Below are 20,607 nucleotides of genomic sequence, written 5' to 3'. Positions count from 1 at the left end.
TTCTCTTTTACTTCATCTTGAAAAATCCTCTCTGAAAATCTGTCTCCATATAGTTACATTCCACACAGTTACATTCTCCATACATTCTCCACACAGCCACACATCTATACACACAATTACATCTCTTTTTTACACAGCTATACATCTCATCTACAAAACCCTCTCTTCACCGGGTGGCAGTGACGCATGCCTTTAATCTCAGCACTCAGGAGGCAGAGCCAGGCGGATCTCTGTGAGTTCGAGGCCACCCTCATCTACAGAGCAAGATCCAGGACAGGCACCAAAGCTACACAGAGAAACCCTGTCTCAAAAAACAAAAAACAAAAACAAAAAACCTCTCTCTTCTATCCATACATCTTTCCTCAGCTCTCTACCCTGCTACATTTCTTCACTCATAACTTGCATTTCTCTTCTGCATCACTCACTCACTCTCTCTCACTCACTTGCTCACCTTTTCACACACTTCTCTGCCATATAAACATATCTGTCTCCACAGCAAAGATCTAGACAAATTGACATTGAAAATCAGAACTTAAACAATAAACAGTTAGTTTGCCGAACCTTGAGTGGTAGGGAGTATGTGCAGAGAGTCAATTGCTACAGGGGATTTATGTCTACTAAAGTTGTTTTGTGCCTGACTTTGGTTCAACAAATACTTGGGAATTTGTCCTTGTATATTCTCTGCAGGGGCAGCTAGTCTGTTTTGAATTTGCTCTAAAGTCTAAAATCAGCTAAATGTGTAAAAGGCTGTCTTTGTCCTATTATTATTTCTATTCATCAAAATTATACAGCTTAAGCAGAAATCATCTTCCTGACCACCAACAGCTATATGTGTGCTCAGTGGATGGAATATATACAGAAGATAAACACACAAGCAGTGGGGAAACACCCATAGCTGTTTTTTAGATAAGAAATATAGCGGCACATGAGAAAAATTATAGACAGAAGCAACCAGTCATTTACAGTTAGTATCCCCATGGTCTTTACCAAGTGGGGCTTCCCTTCATAGTGTTATTCATCTGGTGGGTCGACCTGTTGAATACTAGTTGTCACCTGCTGTATATACCCACAGCCTCTGGCACATACCATTGTGGACACACACCAGAAAGACCCTCTAAGACCTTTGTGCCTCCTTCCTCACAATCATTTTAGTATCCATGCTTAACAAATACCACTCCTGCATCCACATTCAGGTTGTAAGCATCATGTACTCTGATCTGTGTGGGCATATTTGCAGCTATGCATCCTCCCAAGACTGGGTCCTTAAAGCCATCAGATACTGAGTAAACATTTATGAAGAACTGGGCAATCCATAGCCAATGTCCACTGGTGAAATATTAATGGCATCAGCAGCCACAGGTGTGGACTATTTTGCAGCCTGCAAGCCGAGCTCAACAACGACACACCCAGATTCCTACAGTTACTTGGGGAGAGAATCATGAACAAGTCTGTGGACTGTGGGCTCACACAGGGTGCATGGCTTTAATCAAAGGATCCTAGGCAGCATCGAGGACTGGAAAAGGTCCATACCCACTGCAGAGGAAAGGAATTACCTCTCACACTTCCTCTGCATTTTCAGTTACTGCAGGGAAAGGGACTACAACCTGTGGACAGGCCTGAACAGACTTTTGTTACATACTCTTGTCTTTCATTTTGGTCCCACTCAGTATTTCAAACAGAATCACCTGCCATCCTTCCTCTGTGCTGCATATCCAGTGGACTTTGTCCCGGGTCACTGTGTACTATCTAAGCCTACAGGATACCCTGAAACACCACGTGCTGTTCTTATAAAAACCTGTGTGTGTTTCCAATGCTGCTCCACCCCACCTCATCCCACCCTACACACCATCCCCACCACCATGGAAAGGGATTTAGAAGCTTCTAAAGTGATAACACTTGGTGGTTGCCTCCAAGCACCATACATGTGTTTATCAGCTCTCTTTAGTTGTCTCTTGTCAATTCATCCCAGCAAACCTTGGGAAGAGGAAGCCTCTCCCTTTTCCCAGGAGTCATTACAGCAGAGATTGAAACACAAAAGAGAACAAGCAGCTGCTGACAATTCATGGAGCATTTTCTTTCCCCTTCTGACTATGGATTATAATCTTTCCAGAGGATCTCTGATGGTAACAGGCACATGATTGTATGGTCAATGAACGGAGCAAGCAGAAGAACAAGGGGTGGGGAAATTTAGCGTCTCTCAGGGCTTGGTGTCTGCCAAATACCAGGAGCATATTTATGTCCTAAAAGACCACGCTGGCTGAAGAAGGCTGTCCTCTCCAGGGGAAGTCCCTTAGGTCAGGGAAACAAGATCACATGACCAGGCTAAGCCATGGAGGCAGCTTCCAAAGGCAAGCCCATCGTGCCTCCTGCCACATCATCCTGTGAACTGATTTTCAATTACTTCCCATTCTCAGCTTCATCCAAGTGTGTGCATGGACCAAAGCCCTAATTAATACAGAGATGCCCACCAGGGGCATCACAGGCTGGCTACGAGCTAGAGAGAGAGGCTAGAGAAAGAGCTGTGGCTTCAGCTTCTCCAAAGGGGATGTGAGAAGGAGACACACAGGAACCAGAAGCACAGATGGGGAAGTGCAAAGTTGAGTCAGGAAATGGGGAGGAGAGACACATAAAAAGACACTCTGTGGTGATAGAAAGGCCCCTGACACCATGGCATACTTTACTAAAGATTCCTACTAAAGGCATGGTGACACATGCCTTTAATCTCAGCACTCGGGAGGTAGAACCAGGCAGATCTCTGTGAGTTTGAGGCCAGCTTGGTCTACAGAGTGAGATCCAGGACAGATACCAAACTACACAGAGAAACCCTATGTCAAAAACAACAGCAACAACAAAAAATTCCTACACAGGACAGGGCAAATAAGGATCTACTTTCTTTGGAGAAAGCACCTTCCACTTATTGCAGAAACATGGCAACTGACCACGGGGCTGAGACTTGGTACTGAAGGCCAGCAGGGAAGGGTGGAGGTGAGACTAGACATGGCCTGAGTGTCCTCCACACCAGGTCCAGCAAAGATGCTCACTTACTTCCAGCCCTTATCTGAACCCTTGCCTGAGATGACCTGAAGTCTGCATTCTTAACACGGTCCCTGGAAGACTTAGCAACCTGAGCAGTGGAGAACTGGGGGCCTCTATTCAGTTCAGAATAATATCGTGGGGCCAAGGATCTTGTGTCTGAGGAACTCTTCATGATAAGATTGTTTAGAACACACAGGTCAGAAACAGTATCTTGTATGGCACAGATTTCACTCACGAAACTGCCCAGATAAATCCCTGAAACTTGTTCTCCCAGAGGATGGCAAGTCTGACATGGAAAGAATACTAAAGAGCAGGAAATGCCTCACAGTCCAGAAGGGAGGACCAGAAAGACTGTTTACAGCCCCCGAGAGACTGTCTATCTAGACACATGGCAGGTCATAAACAACGGAGACCAGAAATCCTAGCACTGAGTATTACATCTGTGCTCAGAGAAATCGAGACTTAGCACCTGGCACGTGGCTGGCAGCTATCCACTTGTTAAATCCCTTGGAGGATGTGATTGAAAACCCCCCTCGTGACTCAAGATAAGGTTGTGCAGGTAAAAAAGCACATCCTTCTCCAAAGAGACAGACAGAAGTATAAGCAAAGGCACTGTGTTTTAAAATGTGGATGAACAGGAGAGTGATTCTCAAAGCCACCTGGCAAGAGAGACGTGGCCAAGGTTGGAAAGCTCCCCAGAGTGGGAACCGGTGTGTGTTCACACAGTGTGTCCCTTGGCAGACATGGACTTGGATTTTATTTTTTCAGTGCTGGAAATGAAACCCAGCAACTGAGCATGCTGATGTGCTCCACCAAAGTCACATCCCTGGTCCCTAGTCTGTGATTCCAAAGAGTCATGTGCAGAGGTTTAAAAAATATAGGGGTATTTCTAGACATGAATGAACAAAAATAAACGGTGCTGAGCTTTAAGAATGTGGTCAGGAAAACTGAATCCCAGGAGAAACATTCCTGTCAAATAACAACAATAATGATAAAATAAAAAACAGGGGCTTGTGTTTGGCTGCCCCAATATCCACCCCATCTATGATCTGCTGCATCAGGGGGGTGTTCAGGAAGAATCCCATTGAGGGCCCAGTGTCAACGATGTAGCAGGAACCAGGAGCTTTGTACCAGACCAATGATTCTTTGAGATGAATGCCTGCATGTAAAAATCTATGGATAAAGGGGTTTACTGTGTGATTCACTGTGTCACACTGCAGCTTCCATGATGAGATTTTTCCTTTCTTCCTTTTTTTTCTCTTAAATTTTATTTTGTTTTTTATTATGGGGTGGAGGAGATGGGTGAGATCTGGAGACATGATGTGAAAGACACAAAGAATAAATAAAAAGAAAGTCAGAAAAAAAAAAACACACCAAAACCCAGGGGCTCTTTTATTTACACCTGCTTGTCTGTATGTGTACACCATGTGCATGCAGTACCCACACCACCCAAAAGAGGGCATTGGACCCCTGGAAGAACTACCATTTTCAGGCAGTTGTGGACAACCAGATTTGGGTGCTGCAAACCAAACCCAGGTCCTCTGAAAGAGCAGCAAGTGCTGTGAACCACTGAGTCGTCTCTCCAGCCCCGGGGGCTCTGTTAAAATGTAACTAGAGCACAAAGAAGGTTGTGATCGACCTGGCCCCTCTCCTCGGTGCTGGTGAATGGCACAGAGTCAAGCTCTACATCCACTCTTTGATATCTACTTCACTGGGAAAGAAAATCATCTTTGGATTAGAAAAAGCACAACAAACTGCATAAGAAGCAGCAGAAACCAAAATGGTTTAAAAGTCAGAAGAGAATGGCAACCGCTGCCTTCCAATCTAGACCCAACAGCCCCCAAATATAGAGAGGATAAGAATGACTCAACCATCTTTCTGGGATCCAAGGAATTTTCAGAAATTGGGGAGATGAGCTCATGGCCAGTCTAGGACAGGTATTGAGAGTAAAATGGCCTCCACAAACCAGTATGCAGCTAGCAGGGACAATCAGTTAGCGTCGGTTGTCATTTTTTGACAAAATGGCCATTGGCAAGTATAATAATCCTACAGAGTCAAAGCCCACCAGGCCTTTAATGCCCAAAGGCTTCTCAGTGCTTGGGGACAAGACAGCAATATGAGGTGGATGCTGAGGAGGGACGAAGAAGCATTAACAGAACAGCACCCAGAGAACCGTTGACTAGCTCAGGCTCAACCTGGTCGGTCTCTAGTGGAAAGCCACGGAGCTCTTCCCAGGGCAGCCTTTTGCAAATATGGAAGGGATATTCCTATTTGTGGGTGAGCTGTATGTGATAATATAATCAGAGTATAATCAGATAATATAAGTACAGGTGGAGGGGAGGCTGTGTACTGTCAGACCTCTCATTCAACATGTCCCAGTGAGTAAATGGGACGAGAAAAGTTACCATAACCAAGTGTAACTAGAGGCCCAGCCTGGGGGTGGTGTGTTCACTTTGGGGGAATGCTACGTTCTACAGGGAAAGAAGTATATTGGCTGGGGCACAGAGGACAGCTGGGGTTAGGTGAACCTGGACACCGTAATCCGAAGAACTGTTGAAGTAAAGCAGGGTACTCAGTCTGGAAGATGGCGATGGCTGTCAAGTGGTTGGGGGTGCGCAAAGCTACAAGCTGCCTCCTTCCCGTCCGCCCGGTGGAGCTGGGACAGACCTGCTCAAGGCAGAGGAAAGATGGCCCCTGCCAATCAAGGCAATTCCGTGCTGGCTAACTTTATATCAACTTGACACAGGCTAGAGTCGTTTGAGAAATGGGAACCTCAGTTGAGAAAAGGCCTCCATAAGAGCAGGCTGTAGACAAGCCTGTAGAGCACTTCCTCTATTAGTGACCAATAGGGGAGGGCCCAGCCCATTGTAGGTGATTCCATCCCTGCACTGGTGGTCCTGGGTTCTATAAGAAAGCTGGCTGAGCAAGCCATGAGGAGCAAGCCAGTAAGCAGCTCCCCTCCCTGGCCTCTGCATCAGCTCCTGCCTCCTGGTTCCTGCCTGGTTTGAGTTCCTGTCTTGACTTCCTTCCATGGTGGATTACAATGTCAAAGTATAAGCCAAATAAACCCTTTCCTCCCCAAGTTGCTTTTGGTCCTGGTGTTTTACCACAGCAACAGTGACCTTAACCAAGACAGGTGTGCTTTCTGAGATTAGTATCCTGTGCTTATGGAGGTGCTGGGGCTCATGCTGAAAGATGGTAGGTGCTGGCGGTGCGCGTGCCTGGGTCTCTCTTCCAAGCACTGAGAGCCTGATACAAACCTAACCCTCCTGTAAATGATGGAGCAGTGTGCTTTCTTTTCCTCATGGGCCTGTTCCTCTTCTGCCGCAAGAATGGAATGCACGGTGTGAGTGTGTGTGTATGTGAGAGGAAAAGTGTGTGTGTTTGAGAGGGAGAGTGTGTGTGTGTGTGTGTGTGTGTGTGTGTGTGTGTGTGTGTATGTGAGAGAGAGAGAGAGAGAGAGAGAGTATGTGTGTGTGAGAGAGAGAGAGAGAGGTGGGGGGAGAAAATGTGTCTATGTGTAGGTAAGGAGTGTATGTGTGTGTAAGAGAATATTGTATAAGAGTTTGTGTGTGTGTGTGTGTGTGTGTGTGTGTGTGTAAGAGAATATTGTATAAGAGTTTGTGTGTGTGTGTGTGTGTGTGTGTGTAAGAAAGAGTGTGTGTACTTGGGTGCACACCTGTTTAGGAACAGGAAGAAGAGATAGTAGCACAAAACCCAAAAAGCAGAAAGGGCAACGCTTCAGAAGACACAAACCAGAGTGACCGTGAAGTGTGTGAGGTCTAAGGAAAACACTGTAAAGAACTGCAAGCTCAGCAGATCTATCCGCCGGCTGTTTCCCATAATGCACCCCATTATGTGTCTCCTGGGGAGCTCTTGGCACACACAAAAAAAGCAGAGAAGTTTCCTTGCTTTGGTGACAAGAGTGCCCCACTGTGCATCCCCAGGATTTAAACTTCTGAGACCTCCCTGACCTCCAGCCCTGCCAGCCCAGGGACAGCCAGGGGAGACCACTGATTTCCTGCAGTCTTGCAGAAAGTCACCAAAGAAGTCAAGGCGGCCATACCCTGAAGCCTCCACCCTTCCCCTCCCTCAGTCAGCCCTTGGGCACCAAGGGCCCCAATGTACGGGCTCCATGTGTTCAGCATGGACCCGTTGCAAAGCCCACGCCTGGGATCAGAACGGCTACTCTCTTTCATCTTTTCACAGGAACGCCCTTAAAATCAAAAACAACACTAGATCAAGACGACGCCTCCGCGTTAACACATAAGAAATCTGACTTGGAAGGTAATGCTTGGGATGACTTTAAATGACCGTAGAAGGTACTAACCCAGCCACAAGAAGGTAAGAAGTGCAAATGTAGCCTGGCCCGGGCTGAGGAGAACGCTCCCTCAGCCAGGCATCCTCACTGACGGTCCATGGCCAAGGCATCACTCCTAGAACGTAGCACCAAGGAAAGACACCGAATCAGAGGCAGGGCCCTGGAGGTTTTCCAAGGAGAAGAAACAGCATCTATGATTGGAGGCAGGTGGGAAGATAATGGTCATCAGACATGGCATTTTCTTGTTCACTGAGCAGGATATTGAAATGGGCAAAATGTAATGAGAAAGAAGAAACAGGAACAGGGGGAAGGGACCAATGTTTACTGAGGGTCACTACAGGCCCCAGACTGCTGTGAACCGAGCTTCTCTCTGCCTGTGCGATCTCAACCTCCATCACCTCCCCTTACCCCTCAGCTTAAGAGGTGATTTTAAAACCAATTCCCCCAGGGATGAAAAGGTCCACATATGTGGCAGTAATAATTTCTCCTATTCTTTTTGGCATTTGAGGCCCGTAAAACAGAGAAAGGCAGATTGCAGTAAGAGTCCAACTTGACCTATTATTTAGAGATTCCTGCCGTGTGCTGTGCGCTGGGGAGGCGCCCCGGGTGATTGCTCCCTTGCTAATGCAGCTTATATATATCAAGTCCTGGAGAGGAACCTGGGGACATGCTGGCACACAGCCCCCCGAACCTCCTGAAGGAGAATAAAACAGAAAATAAGAGTCTGCAGAGGAAAGCAGAACGGCCGGTGTGGGAAAGGGCCAGAAATCCGTCTCCATATTCCAAAGTACAGGGAGGAACTTATATATGGGCCTTACTGGGGACCAGTGCAGTAAGACCAAGAGATGCAGGAAGGACCTTGGCAGTGGGATTTTGTGATGGGAGAGAGAGACAGGGCTTCATTGTGAACACAGCCTTGACAAGAGGGATTCACATCCAAAGAGCAGGCAGAGGTGAATGGATAGAAATGCCTGTGAAGGAGGCATCAGGGGGAGCAGGTTCTCACTGAAAGCCAGCCCGAGGGATCAAACACCTAGCTTGGTAGATTTTCTGAACCAGTGAAGAACCAGGCCTGGGCTTGAGAAGCTCAGGTCTCGGGGGTGTGGCGCTCCCACTAAACGGACTCAGGAAGGCCTTTGCTACAACTAGGTTTCAGAAAGACGTGAACAGACAGGCCAAGGAGACGACAGTTGAGAAGGTGAGTAAACTTTGGCCAAGCAAAGGTTCCTGTCATTGGAATATGGGGACCAATGCTCCCACTCTGTGTGGGAAATGTACACGGAGCAAACACCCCAAATTCAAGTGTGCGGTTCTATCAAGAAGAGCCTTGGCAGAGAGGCACCAAGACAAGGTGGAATCAAAATTTGCTCTTAATCAGATGAGAGGGAAAGCGTGCTACTGGGGACTGTGTGTCATCGGGCATCGGGCTCCGTCAGGCCTGGTCTCCGAGCCACCCTGAAGAGGAGCATTTTTGTCCTCGGGGTACAGGTGAAGGGCTAGGCTGTCTGAGGGGCGAGCGACATGGCAAGTGGCACAGGTTTTATGAGACAGGGCCACCTCTTGCTCCCGGCCTGGTACACCCCTCTCCCCACCCTCCGTGGAACAGATAACGATCTCATCAGCATGGAAGCAGAGGCCACAGGAAACCCCCAAAGGAGCCATTAACTAGAAATAAAGATTCTGTTATTCAGTCCAGTCACAGCTCCGCCACCGCCGTTGACGGTGTTCCGCGGACACGTGGACGGAGCCCGGTGATGTTAATAAGCTTAATAATCACACCGAACCCAGCCCGGCTGCACCGCTGCTTAGTGTTCAGGGGTGCCAAGCTCACCTCCTTCTTGCAGGAAACGCTACTCACTCTCTTCCTTCGGTTAACTCTAGATTATTCGGTAAAGCCTGTTAAAATAAGGAGTCACCGGTGAGGAGGTTTTGCCGGGCTGTCAGGCCCCAGCCAGGCTCAGACTCCATGTCTGCTGGCCACAGGAGTCAGTGGCGCCACATCGCAGAGCCTCTTACCTTTGCCACCTGCCCTGCGGTCTCTTGGGCTCCTGTCGTGCCCATTCACCCGCTCCTCTTCTCCGATGCTAGCCACAAGGAGCTCCTGAGTGCTTGCTTGAACCCTGATGGGTTCTTGTTGGGTGTTCCTAAATGGCTTTTCAAAAGTACTGTAGGGACATACCGTGTTCTTAGCACCCCGGTGATGGTGGCATGCGTGCCCCTGTAAGGGTAATGGGGGAAATGGCCGCCTGTGAATTCTCAGCTACCACAAGCTTGTCTAGAACAAAGCACCGATATGCAGATGAAATTTGCAGACAGAAAGAACCAAGTCAGGCACCCTGTCAGGAGTATGAAGGAGTAGAGGCTTTTTCTACTGAACCCAAAATTAACACGTGGGGACCACAAGGAGTACCCCTACCCTGGACCCCAAATGCATAATAAGGGGACAGAAGTAAATGTACTAAGCCATCCCTGTGACTCCCCGTTGGGTTTCCAGGGCTCTCTGGATGTCCTAGCTTGAAGGACCTGTATCAGCCTGAAGCTGAGGCGACAAGTCACTGTCATTTCCCTAGGGAGCCAATATTCAGCTAGAGCTGCTTCCTCCGAGCCCTGCCTTGGGAGCCACACCTTCCCAGGAGTGGGGGAGAGAGAAACCAGAGTTATAATTATCAATTCCACAATTCAGTTTGCATCCCCATCACCCTGAAGGCTAGAAACCCTTCTCTATTTCCCAAGCCTCCAGGCTAGGGCTGACCATGAAATGCAAAAGCGTGCACCTTTTCTGGTAGACGCTCTTGACCGTTTTGGACTGGGGAACCCTCTCCTAACTTGATTAGCAATGGTGAGCCATAGGCAAGTCTAGACATCAGCAAATTTGAGAGAGCTAGTGGGAGATCAATAAAGTTCTTGGAACTTCTGACATAAAACTAAATCTCCATAAAGTTCTTGGAACTTCTGACATAAAACTAAATCTCCCGCCGGGCGGTGGTGGCACACGCCTTTAATCCCAGCACTCGGGAGGCAGAGGCAGGTGGATCTCTGTGAGTTCGAGGCCAGCCTGGGCTACCAAGTGAGTTCCAGGAAAGGCACAAAGCTACACAGAGAAACCCTGTCTCGAAAAACCAAAAAAAAAAACAAAAAACAAAAAAACTAAATCTCCCTTGAGAACATGAAGTCCCCCTTGATAATCCACAAGGACCTCTGCAGCTAGCCCCTGCCCTCCATTTCCTCTGCTGGCTCCCCAGTCACCTTCTTACTGCTCCACACCAGGTATCCCGTGCTTTTGCAGTTTTCCAACATGTGTGTACCTGTCTCTCCAGTCTCATTACTGGGCAGCAGTAGGGCAGGGCGGGACGGGGCGGGGGAGGTGGTAATACCACCCAATCTCTAGCCATCTGCCTGCTCTCCATCTACTTCATTCAAGCATTACTTTGCCAAGCTGACGTTCACCAGACATCAGGACCACAGTAGTTTCCTTAAGTCGGCCACTGAAATTACTTATTCCATGCCTATTTTATTATTACCCCCATGTTGAGTCGTACATAATTTGATGAATTTGCATCCTTGGTGATGCCTATGGTTTTCTTGTTGAACTGATGAGAGTGAGGTAATAAATCTATTTCCTCTCTCTCTCTCTCTCTCTCTCTCTCTCTCTCTCTCTCTCTCTCTCTCTCTCTCTCCTCTTTTCTCTCTGGTTTGATTTTCCCTCCAAATGCACTTCCTTTCGACGTTCCTTCCCAAACTGAAAGCCTCGGAGAGCTTCCCTCAAGGGTCCTTTTGGGACACTATACTAAATGAGCCTTTTGACAAGCAGGAAGATGAAGCCTATGAAGTAAGTGGGTGAAGAACTGCAATCCCCTACCTAGAAGGAGACACAGCTTTCACATAGCTACATGGGAGCTCCCATCACAAGTACCTCAACATCCCAGGGCTTTGCCACTAGAGGACATGAAACACAACCAGACTTATTATTTATTGCCTTCAGTAGTCTGATTCAACCTTGATTTTTGAATATTGAAGTTACCTTGTGCACATGATTTTTAAATATTGAAATGGTAAAAAGGCTATAAAATAAATTTTTCAACTCTCCTCTTTACCTCCCAGAAATAGCTATTATATAGTGTACTTTATGGACATGCCTGGAAAATTTAATACATATTAAATATACTTATTACAATAGCACAACTAGCCACTTATGAGACCAGAATATACATTCTGTCTATTTCTCACTTTTCCCTGGGTAATATATTTTGACCTCCATGCACGCTCCATAGCCTCCATCTCTCAGTCGTACGTGTAGAAGGAAGGTATAGGCAAGCCAACCCAACCAAACTTCTGCGGACAGGGCAAAGGGCTCTCTGGGTTACACAGACCATAATAGGGTTAGAAGCCTCACTAGATTCTGGCTTCCTCACTCCCCCACCCCTGGCCTCACTAAACTAAAGGAAACATTCTCCAATTAGCCTAATCAACTCCCATAGCCCTTCCAAACACCCGCGGGGACCTTTACTTAACTGGTATCCTATCCCTATCATTGGGTACTTTTCTGGTAGATGCAGTATTTAATACATGCACGTGTGTGTGTGTGTGTGTGTGTGTGTGTGTGTGTGAGAGAGAGAGAGAGAGAGAGAGAGAGAGAGAGAGAGAGAGAGAGAGAGAGAGAGAGGAGAGAGAATCTGTATCCTTGACTCAAAAGATAATGACAGTTGTGATTGCTGCAGCCTGAGAGACCAGCTCTCAAGGCTGCACCTAGGGTTTTCTTCCCGCGTTGCAGGACTTTAGGAAACTTTTATCTGAGGGTCTTTAGGAGTAAATTTCTATCCATCGGAGGGAATCAGACTCAAACACGAACTGAGGGTATCTCACTTGATTCTCTCTAGCTTTTTTTTCCCAGCTCTAATTCTACCTATTTTCTTTGTTCTACCCAGCAATATACACATTTTACAGGAGGTTTGAGGCAGGAAAAAGAAAAGTTGCCAAAGCTACATCTCAGGGTCACAGCACATTCCTTGAGTAAATGATAAGGAGCAGAGCAATTTTCCATGGCAACGCACAGGTAGGGCCTTGGTGCTCAGCACTTTCCCAGGGACTGGCATTGAAAGTGCCCCAAACCTAAAAATATATTCTCTTACCCTGTTTGTAACACCAGATCACAAGGAAGGGAGCTGGTAACCCTTTATTTAAGGCTGTGAGGCCAGACCATCCTCTGTAGCCCTGGCTAATTGTGAAACTTTTTTCACGGTTTAGCTAGACATAAAGCTATTTCTCTCTGGACTTGATTAATTGTTATTTGGGACCTAAACAGTGAACAATTAGTTAGTTGAACCCTAAGTTTTATATCATATACTGAGGTTAGAAGTTTGTGCAGAGTGTTAATTGTTAAGGAATTTAGTAGGGAGTGGCCACTGGTCTGTGTTATCAGCTAGGCCTGGCTAGAGAGACTAGCATAGTATTTTAGGTTGCCTTGTGCTCAATAACCTTGATTAGACATCTGCAACTTTGTCTTTGTGAATATCTGTAAAGTTGTAACTTGTGATCCATTTACAAAGATGTTCAGTCTAGTTTGAATTTGCTCTTGAGGTTTTGAATCAATTAATTGTATGTGGCTTGTCTTAGAACTGAGAAGAAATTGTTGTTGTTGTTGTTGTTGTTTATGCCAGTCTGAGCTAGTGATAAGAAAACAAGGCCTAAGTGTCTTAGAGTCTTCATGGAACAACAGATCTAGTTATGAAGCATATCCTAGTATGTTTTCTATTTATCAAAATTATACAGATTAAGGAGAAGTCATCTCCCTGACCATCCACAGATATCTGTGCCCATAAGATTGAGATGTAATCATGAGCTTACATTACATACACACATCACATGAAATTACACATTACAGTGCAGGTATTGGGTCTCCCCACAGCTGTTTTTGCACATGTGAAATTACAGACAGAGGCAATCGTTTTCAGAGTCTGTGGTCCTGTAAACCTTGCTTGACAGAGTTCTTCCATCAAGGAGTAATTTCTCTGATGGATCAACACCTGAATTATCCATTGCCATCTGCTGTGTATTCTTGTGGCCTCTGGCGAAGCCATTGCTACCAGCAGCTCTCACTAGTGTGTGATGACCACACCTGTAATCCCAGCACTGGAGAGGCTGAAGAAAGAGAGACTGAGTCAGCCTGGGCTATGCTGTAAAGCCCTGTGACAGAAACAGAACAAACAAGACTGGCAGGTTTCCATCCAAGTAATTTCATTCATTTTCCTCTTCCCAAGAGACCGTGAGAGAGCCCCTCCATGAAGGTGAGCAGCAGGACCCATCTGGCAGGGTGGAAATGACGATGTGTTGCCTTTTGCACTCAGACTGCATGATAATGGGGTGTTTTTTTCCTGCTCATAGGCCTCATGTGTCTCCTCTGTGAGCACCCAGTGGGAGGGTCTCTTGGCTGTCCTTCCATTCTGCTGCTTACAGCTTTTCCTACCCGGTTTATAGGAACTTCTTTTTAATTTATTTGTTTTGTCTGCATGTGTGTCTATGCGCCACAAGCATGCTTGGTGCCTACAGAGGCCAGAAGGAGTCAGATTCCCTGGGACTGGAGTTACAGACAGTTGTAAGCCACCATCTGGGTGCTGGGAACCAAACCTAGGTCCTCTGGAAGAACAGCCAGTGCTCTTAACCACTGAGCCATCTCTCCAGCCCTGTGGACACTTTTTGATAAAGAAAGAACCTAGTCCTTTTCCGGCATCTGTGTTGTGAAGGTTTTTTTCAAATCTTTGTATTTCAAATCCTTAATGGTCTTCCCCACAACATGGTCATTTTTCATTTTTATGTAGTCTCATTGATCAATATTTTCTCTTATGGCTCTCAGCTATTATCTTATGTTTATTAAAAGGTCTTTTCATACTCAAAAAGGATTTTATAAATCACTTGGGTTTTTTTTTTCTACTTCTGTTAGGATTATTTTAAAAAGTATAACTGAGATGTATTTGAAACATATACTATATACTATTATTTACATACATATATACATAAATGTGTATGTGTATGTATAGATGCATATACATGTAAATATACATACATATATACACATATAACTTAGTAGATCCAGCCAGAGTGCCCTGAAATATTGAGAATCAGTTTTGCATTTCTAAAAATCACTCCGGTAGTTTTGTAGATGGTGGGCTGCAGTGGAGAAACTGAGGACAGGGAGAAAAACAATTTCACAGGATTAGTACAGACGAGCAGTAATGTTGTCTGGCTGCTCAGGGACGTGACATGGGATTCAGTGACACTCAGGAGACTGGGAAAGCCCAGAGGAGAAAGGCACGCTTGCAGGTTGAAGCAGAAACTTCCACTTGGTCCACACTGAGTGCTAAGTGCCTGTAGGAGATCCAGATACGGTCCAGCTAAAAGCCAAGGAGGAAGATCTTGGTTGCAGAGTTTGGTGTGGGATCCTTATTAGTCTACCAGAGTACTGAGGGGCAGTTGGCTTAAACAGCAGAAGTGTGTTGACTTTCAGGCCTGGAGGCTGGAAGCCCAAAGTCTAGGTGTTGGCAGTCTTGACCCTTCTGCGAGCTCTGAGGGAAGGCTGTGCCTCAGGCCTCTCTCCTAGGCTATGGATGGCATCTCCTCCCAGGTCACATCATCTTCTCTCCCTAGCCTTTAGTATCCTTTAGTATCCTCTCCCCACTTAGGTAAGGGTCTAAGTCATATTGGATGAAGGTTACGGTAGTTCATGTCGATTGTCGACTTGACGAGATCTAGATCAACCCGAAGACAAACCTCTGGGCCTGGCTGTGAGGGGTTCTCTCTCCCTAGCAGTGAGTGGCACCCCTCCATGAGCTGCGAACCTGGACGGACATGGAAGGAGAGGAGGAGGTGGGCAGCTGTGCAGTGGGCCACTCTGCTGCTCAAGGGCTGCTGCCCGCAACTCAGGGACAGCGGCGCCAGGCCACAGACACCAACCCCCTGAAAGACAGACACTCAACAGCTCTGCACCACTGTTACGGAACACCAGACACAGGCTGCTCACACTGAAACTCATTTGGCCTCACTGGTCTGGAGGTTCATATCCAAGACTGCGGTAGCCCCACCCATTTCAGGCCTCTGTCGTCTCCTGAGCCAGAAGCAAGGGGCAGTGGGAGAGGAAGGTCATGCAAGCCCTTCAGGTGGTGTGCCTCCAGCAGCCGAAGACCCTCTCACTAAGAAGTCCCACATCTTAAAGTTTCCATTACCATCATGGAGCATGCAGCCTTAACACGTGGACCTTGCTGGGTTCATTCAACTTCCAAAGTGTGGTTCTCAGCGGTATAACCTAGCAAAACAGTACTTCTCCAAGCAACCTGGTAGAAAACATGTACTGGCAAGTTGAGCTAGCCTAGGAGGAGAAATGTCACATGGTACAGGCAGCTGCTAATACTTCAAAGGAACCTTTTGAGGGGATCCCAGAAGCCACTAGAGTACAACTAAACAGAAGGAGCTTGAGCTTGCTTAGTGGTATCCTGACACCTCAATCCACTTGTTATTTCTAATTACTATTAGAAAATTGCTTATTTTTACTCCTAAGATACATGAGTGCACCACAAGTTTTTCTGTGCAAACATTTTTTTATTCTAACAACCAGAGATTTACCTAGGGGGGTCTCTGGGCATAGGAGACCTTACCTCTCTGGTGCCAAATAAACTCACCATCATGGAGAGAATAAATAGCTTCACCCAACAGGCTGAACAAGCAAATGGAAGGACCCCCCACATGATGTCACATGATGTCACATGGCTGGCTAAATGGAGTAGAGCAGCACAGCCTAGGTACAGACATGGACCTTGCGTGAACCCATTCCTTGGGTCCTACTACCTGGGGAATACAGTGGGCACTGTATTTTCTGGCAAATAGAACATGGAATGTAAAGTATGGTGAGAGGTCATTGGCCAGTCATCCCATCCCTTGGGAAGGGATGTCACCAGGGACATGGAGGCAGGAATGCCAGAATCAAGGGCCTTTGTAGCAGGAATCTTAAAAGTTCTTATTAATAAAATCAAACCTGAGGCCAGTTATTGGGGTAAATACTGGAAGATCAGAGAGACAGAACAAGCCACAGCTATCTCACCTCACCGGATCCTCAGCTGGTCCTGTTTCCTCAGACCGGAAGCCTCTAAGTCCTTATCCAGAATGAATCCCAGCTGAATTGTGCTGCTTCAAAGCCTGAAAGCTTAACCAGCCAAATGCTTAACCAGCCAAATGCTGCTAGTTTCTGGTCCTCACACCTTATATATCTTACTGCTTTCTACCACCACTCTCTGGGATTAAAGGCTGGCTTTCTGGGATTAAAGGTGTGTGTCATCTGCTTGGCTGTTTCCAATGTGGCCTTGAACTCACAGAGATCCAGAGGGATTTCTGTCTCTGGAATGCTAGGATTAAAGGCGTGTGCTATCACTGCCTAACTAGTGGCTTTTCTTTTCTCTGACCCCAGATAAGTTTATTAAGGTACACGATATTTTGGGGAACACAATACCACCACAGGCCTTAACCTCAAACTTCCCTGAAACAATGGTGTGGGCAGTAGAGAAAAAGATATTCAGAGATGAGGACCGGGCAAGCCAGTCCTAAACTGTCCCCTTAACCTAGAAATACCACAAACCACAAGCTATATTCCTGTAACTAGCCCACATCATATGTAACTTTGAAAGGTTAATGTCAGTCATTCACTCTAAGAGGTCAACAAGTTAATGATACACAATCTGTTATCACATATTGAACAATAATAACCGTAACAACCTCAACTTGGAGATACACTGGGAACAGGTAGGCTCAGTCCCTAGTTCCTCTCCAAGAAGTCTACCTTCATCTCTATCAAAAAAAAACGTGGAAAAAAAAAAAAACAACTCACCTGTGGGTCCGTCATAGTCAGCAGCAGGGCCCTGGGACAGAATGGTCCCATTTATGAACACATAGACAGAGAGGAAGACCACAACATAAGCCCCTTTGAATGCAGAACTACCCCATACACTAGATGTTACAAGCCTTGACCTTTAGTAAGCCAGCCATCCCTGGGAGTTCAGTCACATGTAAGGTACAGAAAGCCTGCTACATACTTCAAATATGGAGATGTGTCTGTAGTCTATAACCATTTCCACAGTCAAAACATGATTTTATGTTCCCAAAAGATTTCGTAACATACAGATACTAAATATAATTCTTCAGGGAATTGGGGGAGCAGGCAAGAAGAAGATCTGATAGTAGTGGGAGATTTCTTTATCCTTTTGTATTTTTATGGGGTGTGTGCGTGTGCGTGCGTGTGCGTGTGTACCACAACACATTTGTAGAGGTCAGAGGACAAGTCTCAGGGGCTGGTTCTTGCCTCTCCCGTATTGAAACAGAGTCTCTCTTGCTTTTTCTGCTGCCACTCTGCAAACTCCATGCTAGTTATCCCAAGCTTCTGGGTAATTGTCCTCTCCTATCATAGGAATGCTGGGATTACAGATGCAGGCCACCACATCGAGATATTTACATGGGTTTCAAGAATCAAACTAGAGCCATCAGGATTGGGTGGCCATCATCCTGGCCCTGGAAGATTTCTTTAAGAGAATCCTCCTGGCCCTTCGGCAGCCTCACATGCACAGTTGGTATTTCTTAGCAATATATTAAAGTATCACCTGGTATGACTGGGGTCAGAAAAGTTATTAGCTGACAAAGCCTCAGTCTCCACTCCCAGGCTGTTTCATCCTGTGATCCTTTTGCAGTCTCTTCCCAGCTCCTATCAGTCTGTGTTTAGGGAGATAGTCACTGAGCTGGCGTCTCGCCACCAACTGGAAGAGGAGCTGGACATGCCCTTGAGCAAGCTGATGGAGGGTGAAAACAGGAAGAAGCTGGGGCTCCTGTAAGTAACTGTCGAGGGCAGCTGGTCAGTGGGTGCCAGGAAACCAGATGTGGTAACAGGGCAAGGGTAAGCCCTGAAAACCTGGGGAAGAGACCCGAGCTAGGGTCAGGCTGGAGCCCTGAGTCAGGACGCAAGCCTGGGCCAGACACATGCACATGGGTAACGCCCAGGAGTCAGTGCACATGCGATCCAGTTACTAGACCCAGAGTTCACATGGAAGGAACCGTAAGGATGTGGGGCACAAAACAGAAGCCAAGGCAAGCAATGCCTTTGATTTGTACATTGACGTGAGCTCAATGCCTTGATCGTTGTGGAAGGTGGTGCTTGGTCTGTCTTTAAAGATAAGTCACATTGGCTGAGCCAACTTGACCTTTTCCTACCAGGACCGATTTGCTGTCTATTTCCCATGGATATTAGTGTCATTTCTATTTGGTTGGATGTAGCTATTTGAATGGTTGCATGTTGCTTTGAGTTTCGAGGGGTTTCCAAATGGTTCTGGACAGTTCGTGGACAATGCTATTTTTCCAAGCCATGTCCAGATGTAACCCCCATGTGATTCAGATCAGGCATAGGAAAGAAGGATGCAGGGACTTAACTCATACAGCTACCCTGGCACCTGGACCTCCATGCCTGCCCCTGGCCCCAAGATGACCCTCTCTGGATTCATTTTGAAAGATAATTCAAGTACCCATGCTGACCAGTTACAGGCTATGTGGGAAGAACTGAGGAGATGCCACATGGCATCCCTTAATTCTTGAGAGTACCGACCAGAAGGGAACCTGGGTCAGAAGCGGAGCCTTCCACCTAGCTTTCCATGATGTTAAGACTCCACAACCTCTAGGTCCACCTTATCCTGTATTGTGATACACAAACATGGATTAAACTTGACTTTTGAAAATTATTTACATTCCTTTCAGATTGAAGAAGAATTTTGAAAAATACCGAGAAACGATTATGTGGATTATTAAAAAGCGTGAAGGTAAGCACCATTCTACCAGTCTGTACCCATGCCTGATCTTTGTTTGCCTATTTGCTTGCTAGGTTTCTCCTCTCAAATACTATTCAGGACTCCACCACCCCCAACTGCCCCACTCCCCCACCCCATCCCCCACCTAGGGAACGGTGCCACCCACGATGGCCTGTGTCCTTGCACATCAATTAACAAGACAATTCCCACAATCAAGACTGACCCACAGACATGCCCACAGGCCAAGCTGATCTAGATAATTCCTCAGTAAAACTCTCGTCTCATGTGTTAAAACTAACCAGTTAAAACTAAACTTCTAATTTGAAAATGAAATAATAATATAATAATAAGGCTGGGTTCACCATAATGCACCACCATCATGCCTGTCTACACCCTGTTTCTCTGGATACCTGAAGCCTAAAATGTTTGAGCAGCCTGTACAGAGAAGCAATGGTTTTAATTGAAGAGTGGCTTCCCCTTCATGGTCCTGATAAAGCCAGTTCCAAGGAAACCTCTAGACACCTTTGAGATGCTGTTCACTTGCTTCTTGTCTCTGGCCTACTGTCCCGTATTACTGATCTGTCTCCCCACATTTCTGGACACTCTCATTTCCAAGCTAAGGTTGAGTTAACATGCCATCATATAGGGAGCCACTTCAAGAAGAGCTCCGTGCTAGTTACAAAGCCCTGCTGGCCTTGTCCTGAAGTTCTTAGTAATTTCAGAACAAGGGTCCTTGCATTTTTATTTTGCATCGTTAAGTGAGATAGCATCTCCTACCCAGAACCATCTATCCCAAAGAAAAGGCACACCGTAGCCAGGTGGTGGTGGTGCACACCTTTAATCCCAGCGCTTAGGAGGCGGGCGCAGTTTGAGGCCAGTCTGGTCTACAGAGTGAGTTCCAGGACAGTTAGGGCCACACAGAGAAACCCTCTCTCTCTCAAAAAAAAAAAAAAAAGGAGAAGGAAGAAGAAAAGAGGCACATGAGAACATGATACAACTTATCATCGAAATGCAAAGCTCTTGGTTCCCTTGGGCACTGGGACTTAAGCCCAGGGTCTTGTGCATCTGTCACTGAGCTACACACCCGGTCAGTCTGCAAAGCTGACCTTCTGCTGGGTGGCACCCTGTACACACTGTCCCATTGCAATGCCATGGTCGTTAGAGTCTAAGTTTTTCCATTTCAAGGAATCTGGGATTTGGACACTTTGACCTTTTCCTTGAGATCTGATTCCCACTGACTCCTCCCTTTCTTCACATTGTTCCCATACATTACTTTCATAACTTTTTTTTTTACAAGGTTCTCCACATTGCCTCTCCAGCCACACTGCCTTTTTGCCCCATCATTGCGGAGTCAGAGGCCCCCTGCTGTAGCGCCTCAGTAGTACTTTCTGTTCCCAGGACACTCTTGTCTCCAGCATCCTGTGG

The 20,607-nt window shown here is 46.5% G+C and overlaps 1 protein-coding gene across 1 annotated transcript in view; it reads left to right on the top strand.

Annotated features, from left to right (window-relative positions):
* Positions 1-20,607, top strand: part of Erich6b (glutamate rich 6B) — a 51,544-nt gene that overhangs the window by 21,388 nt on the left and 9,549 nt on the right. Inside the window, exons 6-9 of the mRNA XM_037208383.1 lie at positions 7,246-7,323; positions 11,104-11,186; positions 18,079-18,215; positions 19,133-19,194. Coding sequence (XP_037064278.1) covers positions 7,246-7,323; positions 11,104-11,186; positions 18,079-18,215; positions 19,133-19,194 — 360 coding nt within the window. The remainder of the gene's footprint in view (positions 1-7,245; positions 7,324-11,103; positions 11,187-18,078; positions 18,216-19,132; positions 19,195-20,607) is intronic.

Source organism: Peromyscus leucopus, chromosome 9 (assembly GCF_004664715.2).
Source record: "Peromyscus leucopus breed LL Stock chromosome 9, UCI_PerLeu_2.1, whole genome shotgun sequence".
Lineage (NCBI taxonomy): Eukaryota > Metazoa > Chordata > Mammalia > Rodentia > Cricetidae > Peromyscus > Peromyscus leucopus.
Note: the sequence above shows the minus strand (reverse complement) of the source record. Positions and strands in the feature narration are given on the sequence as shown.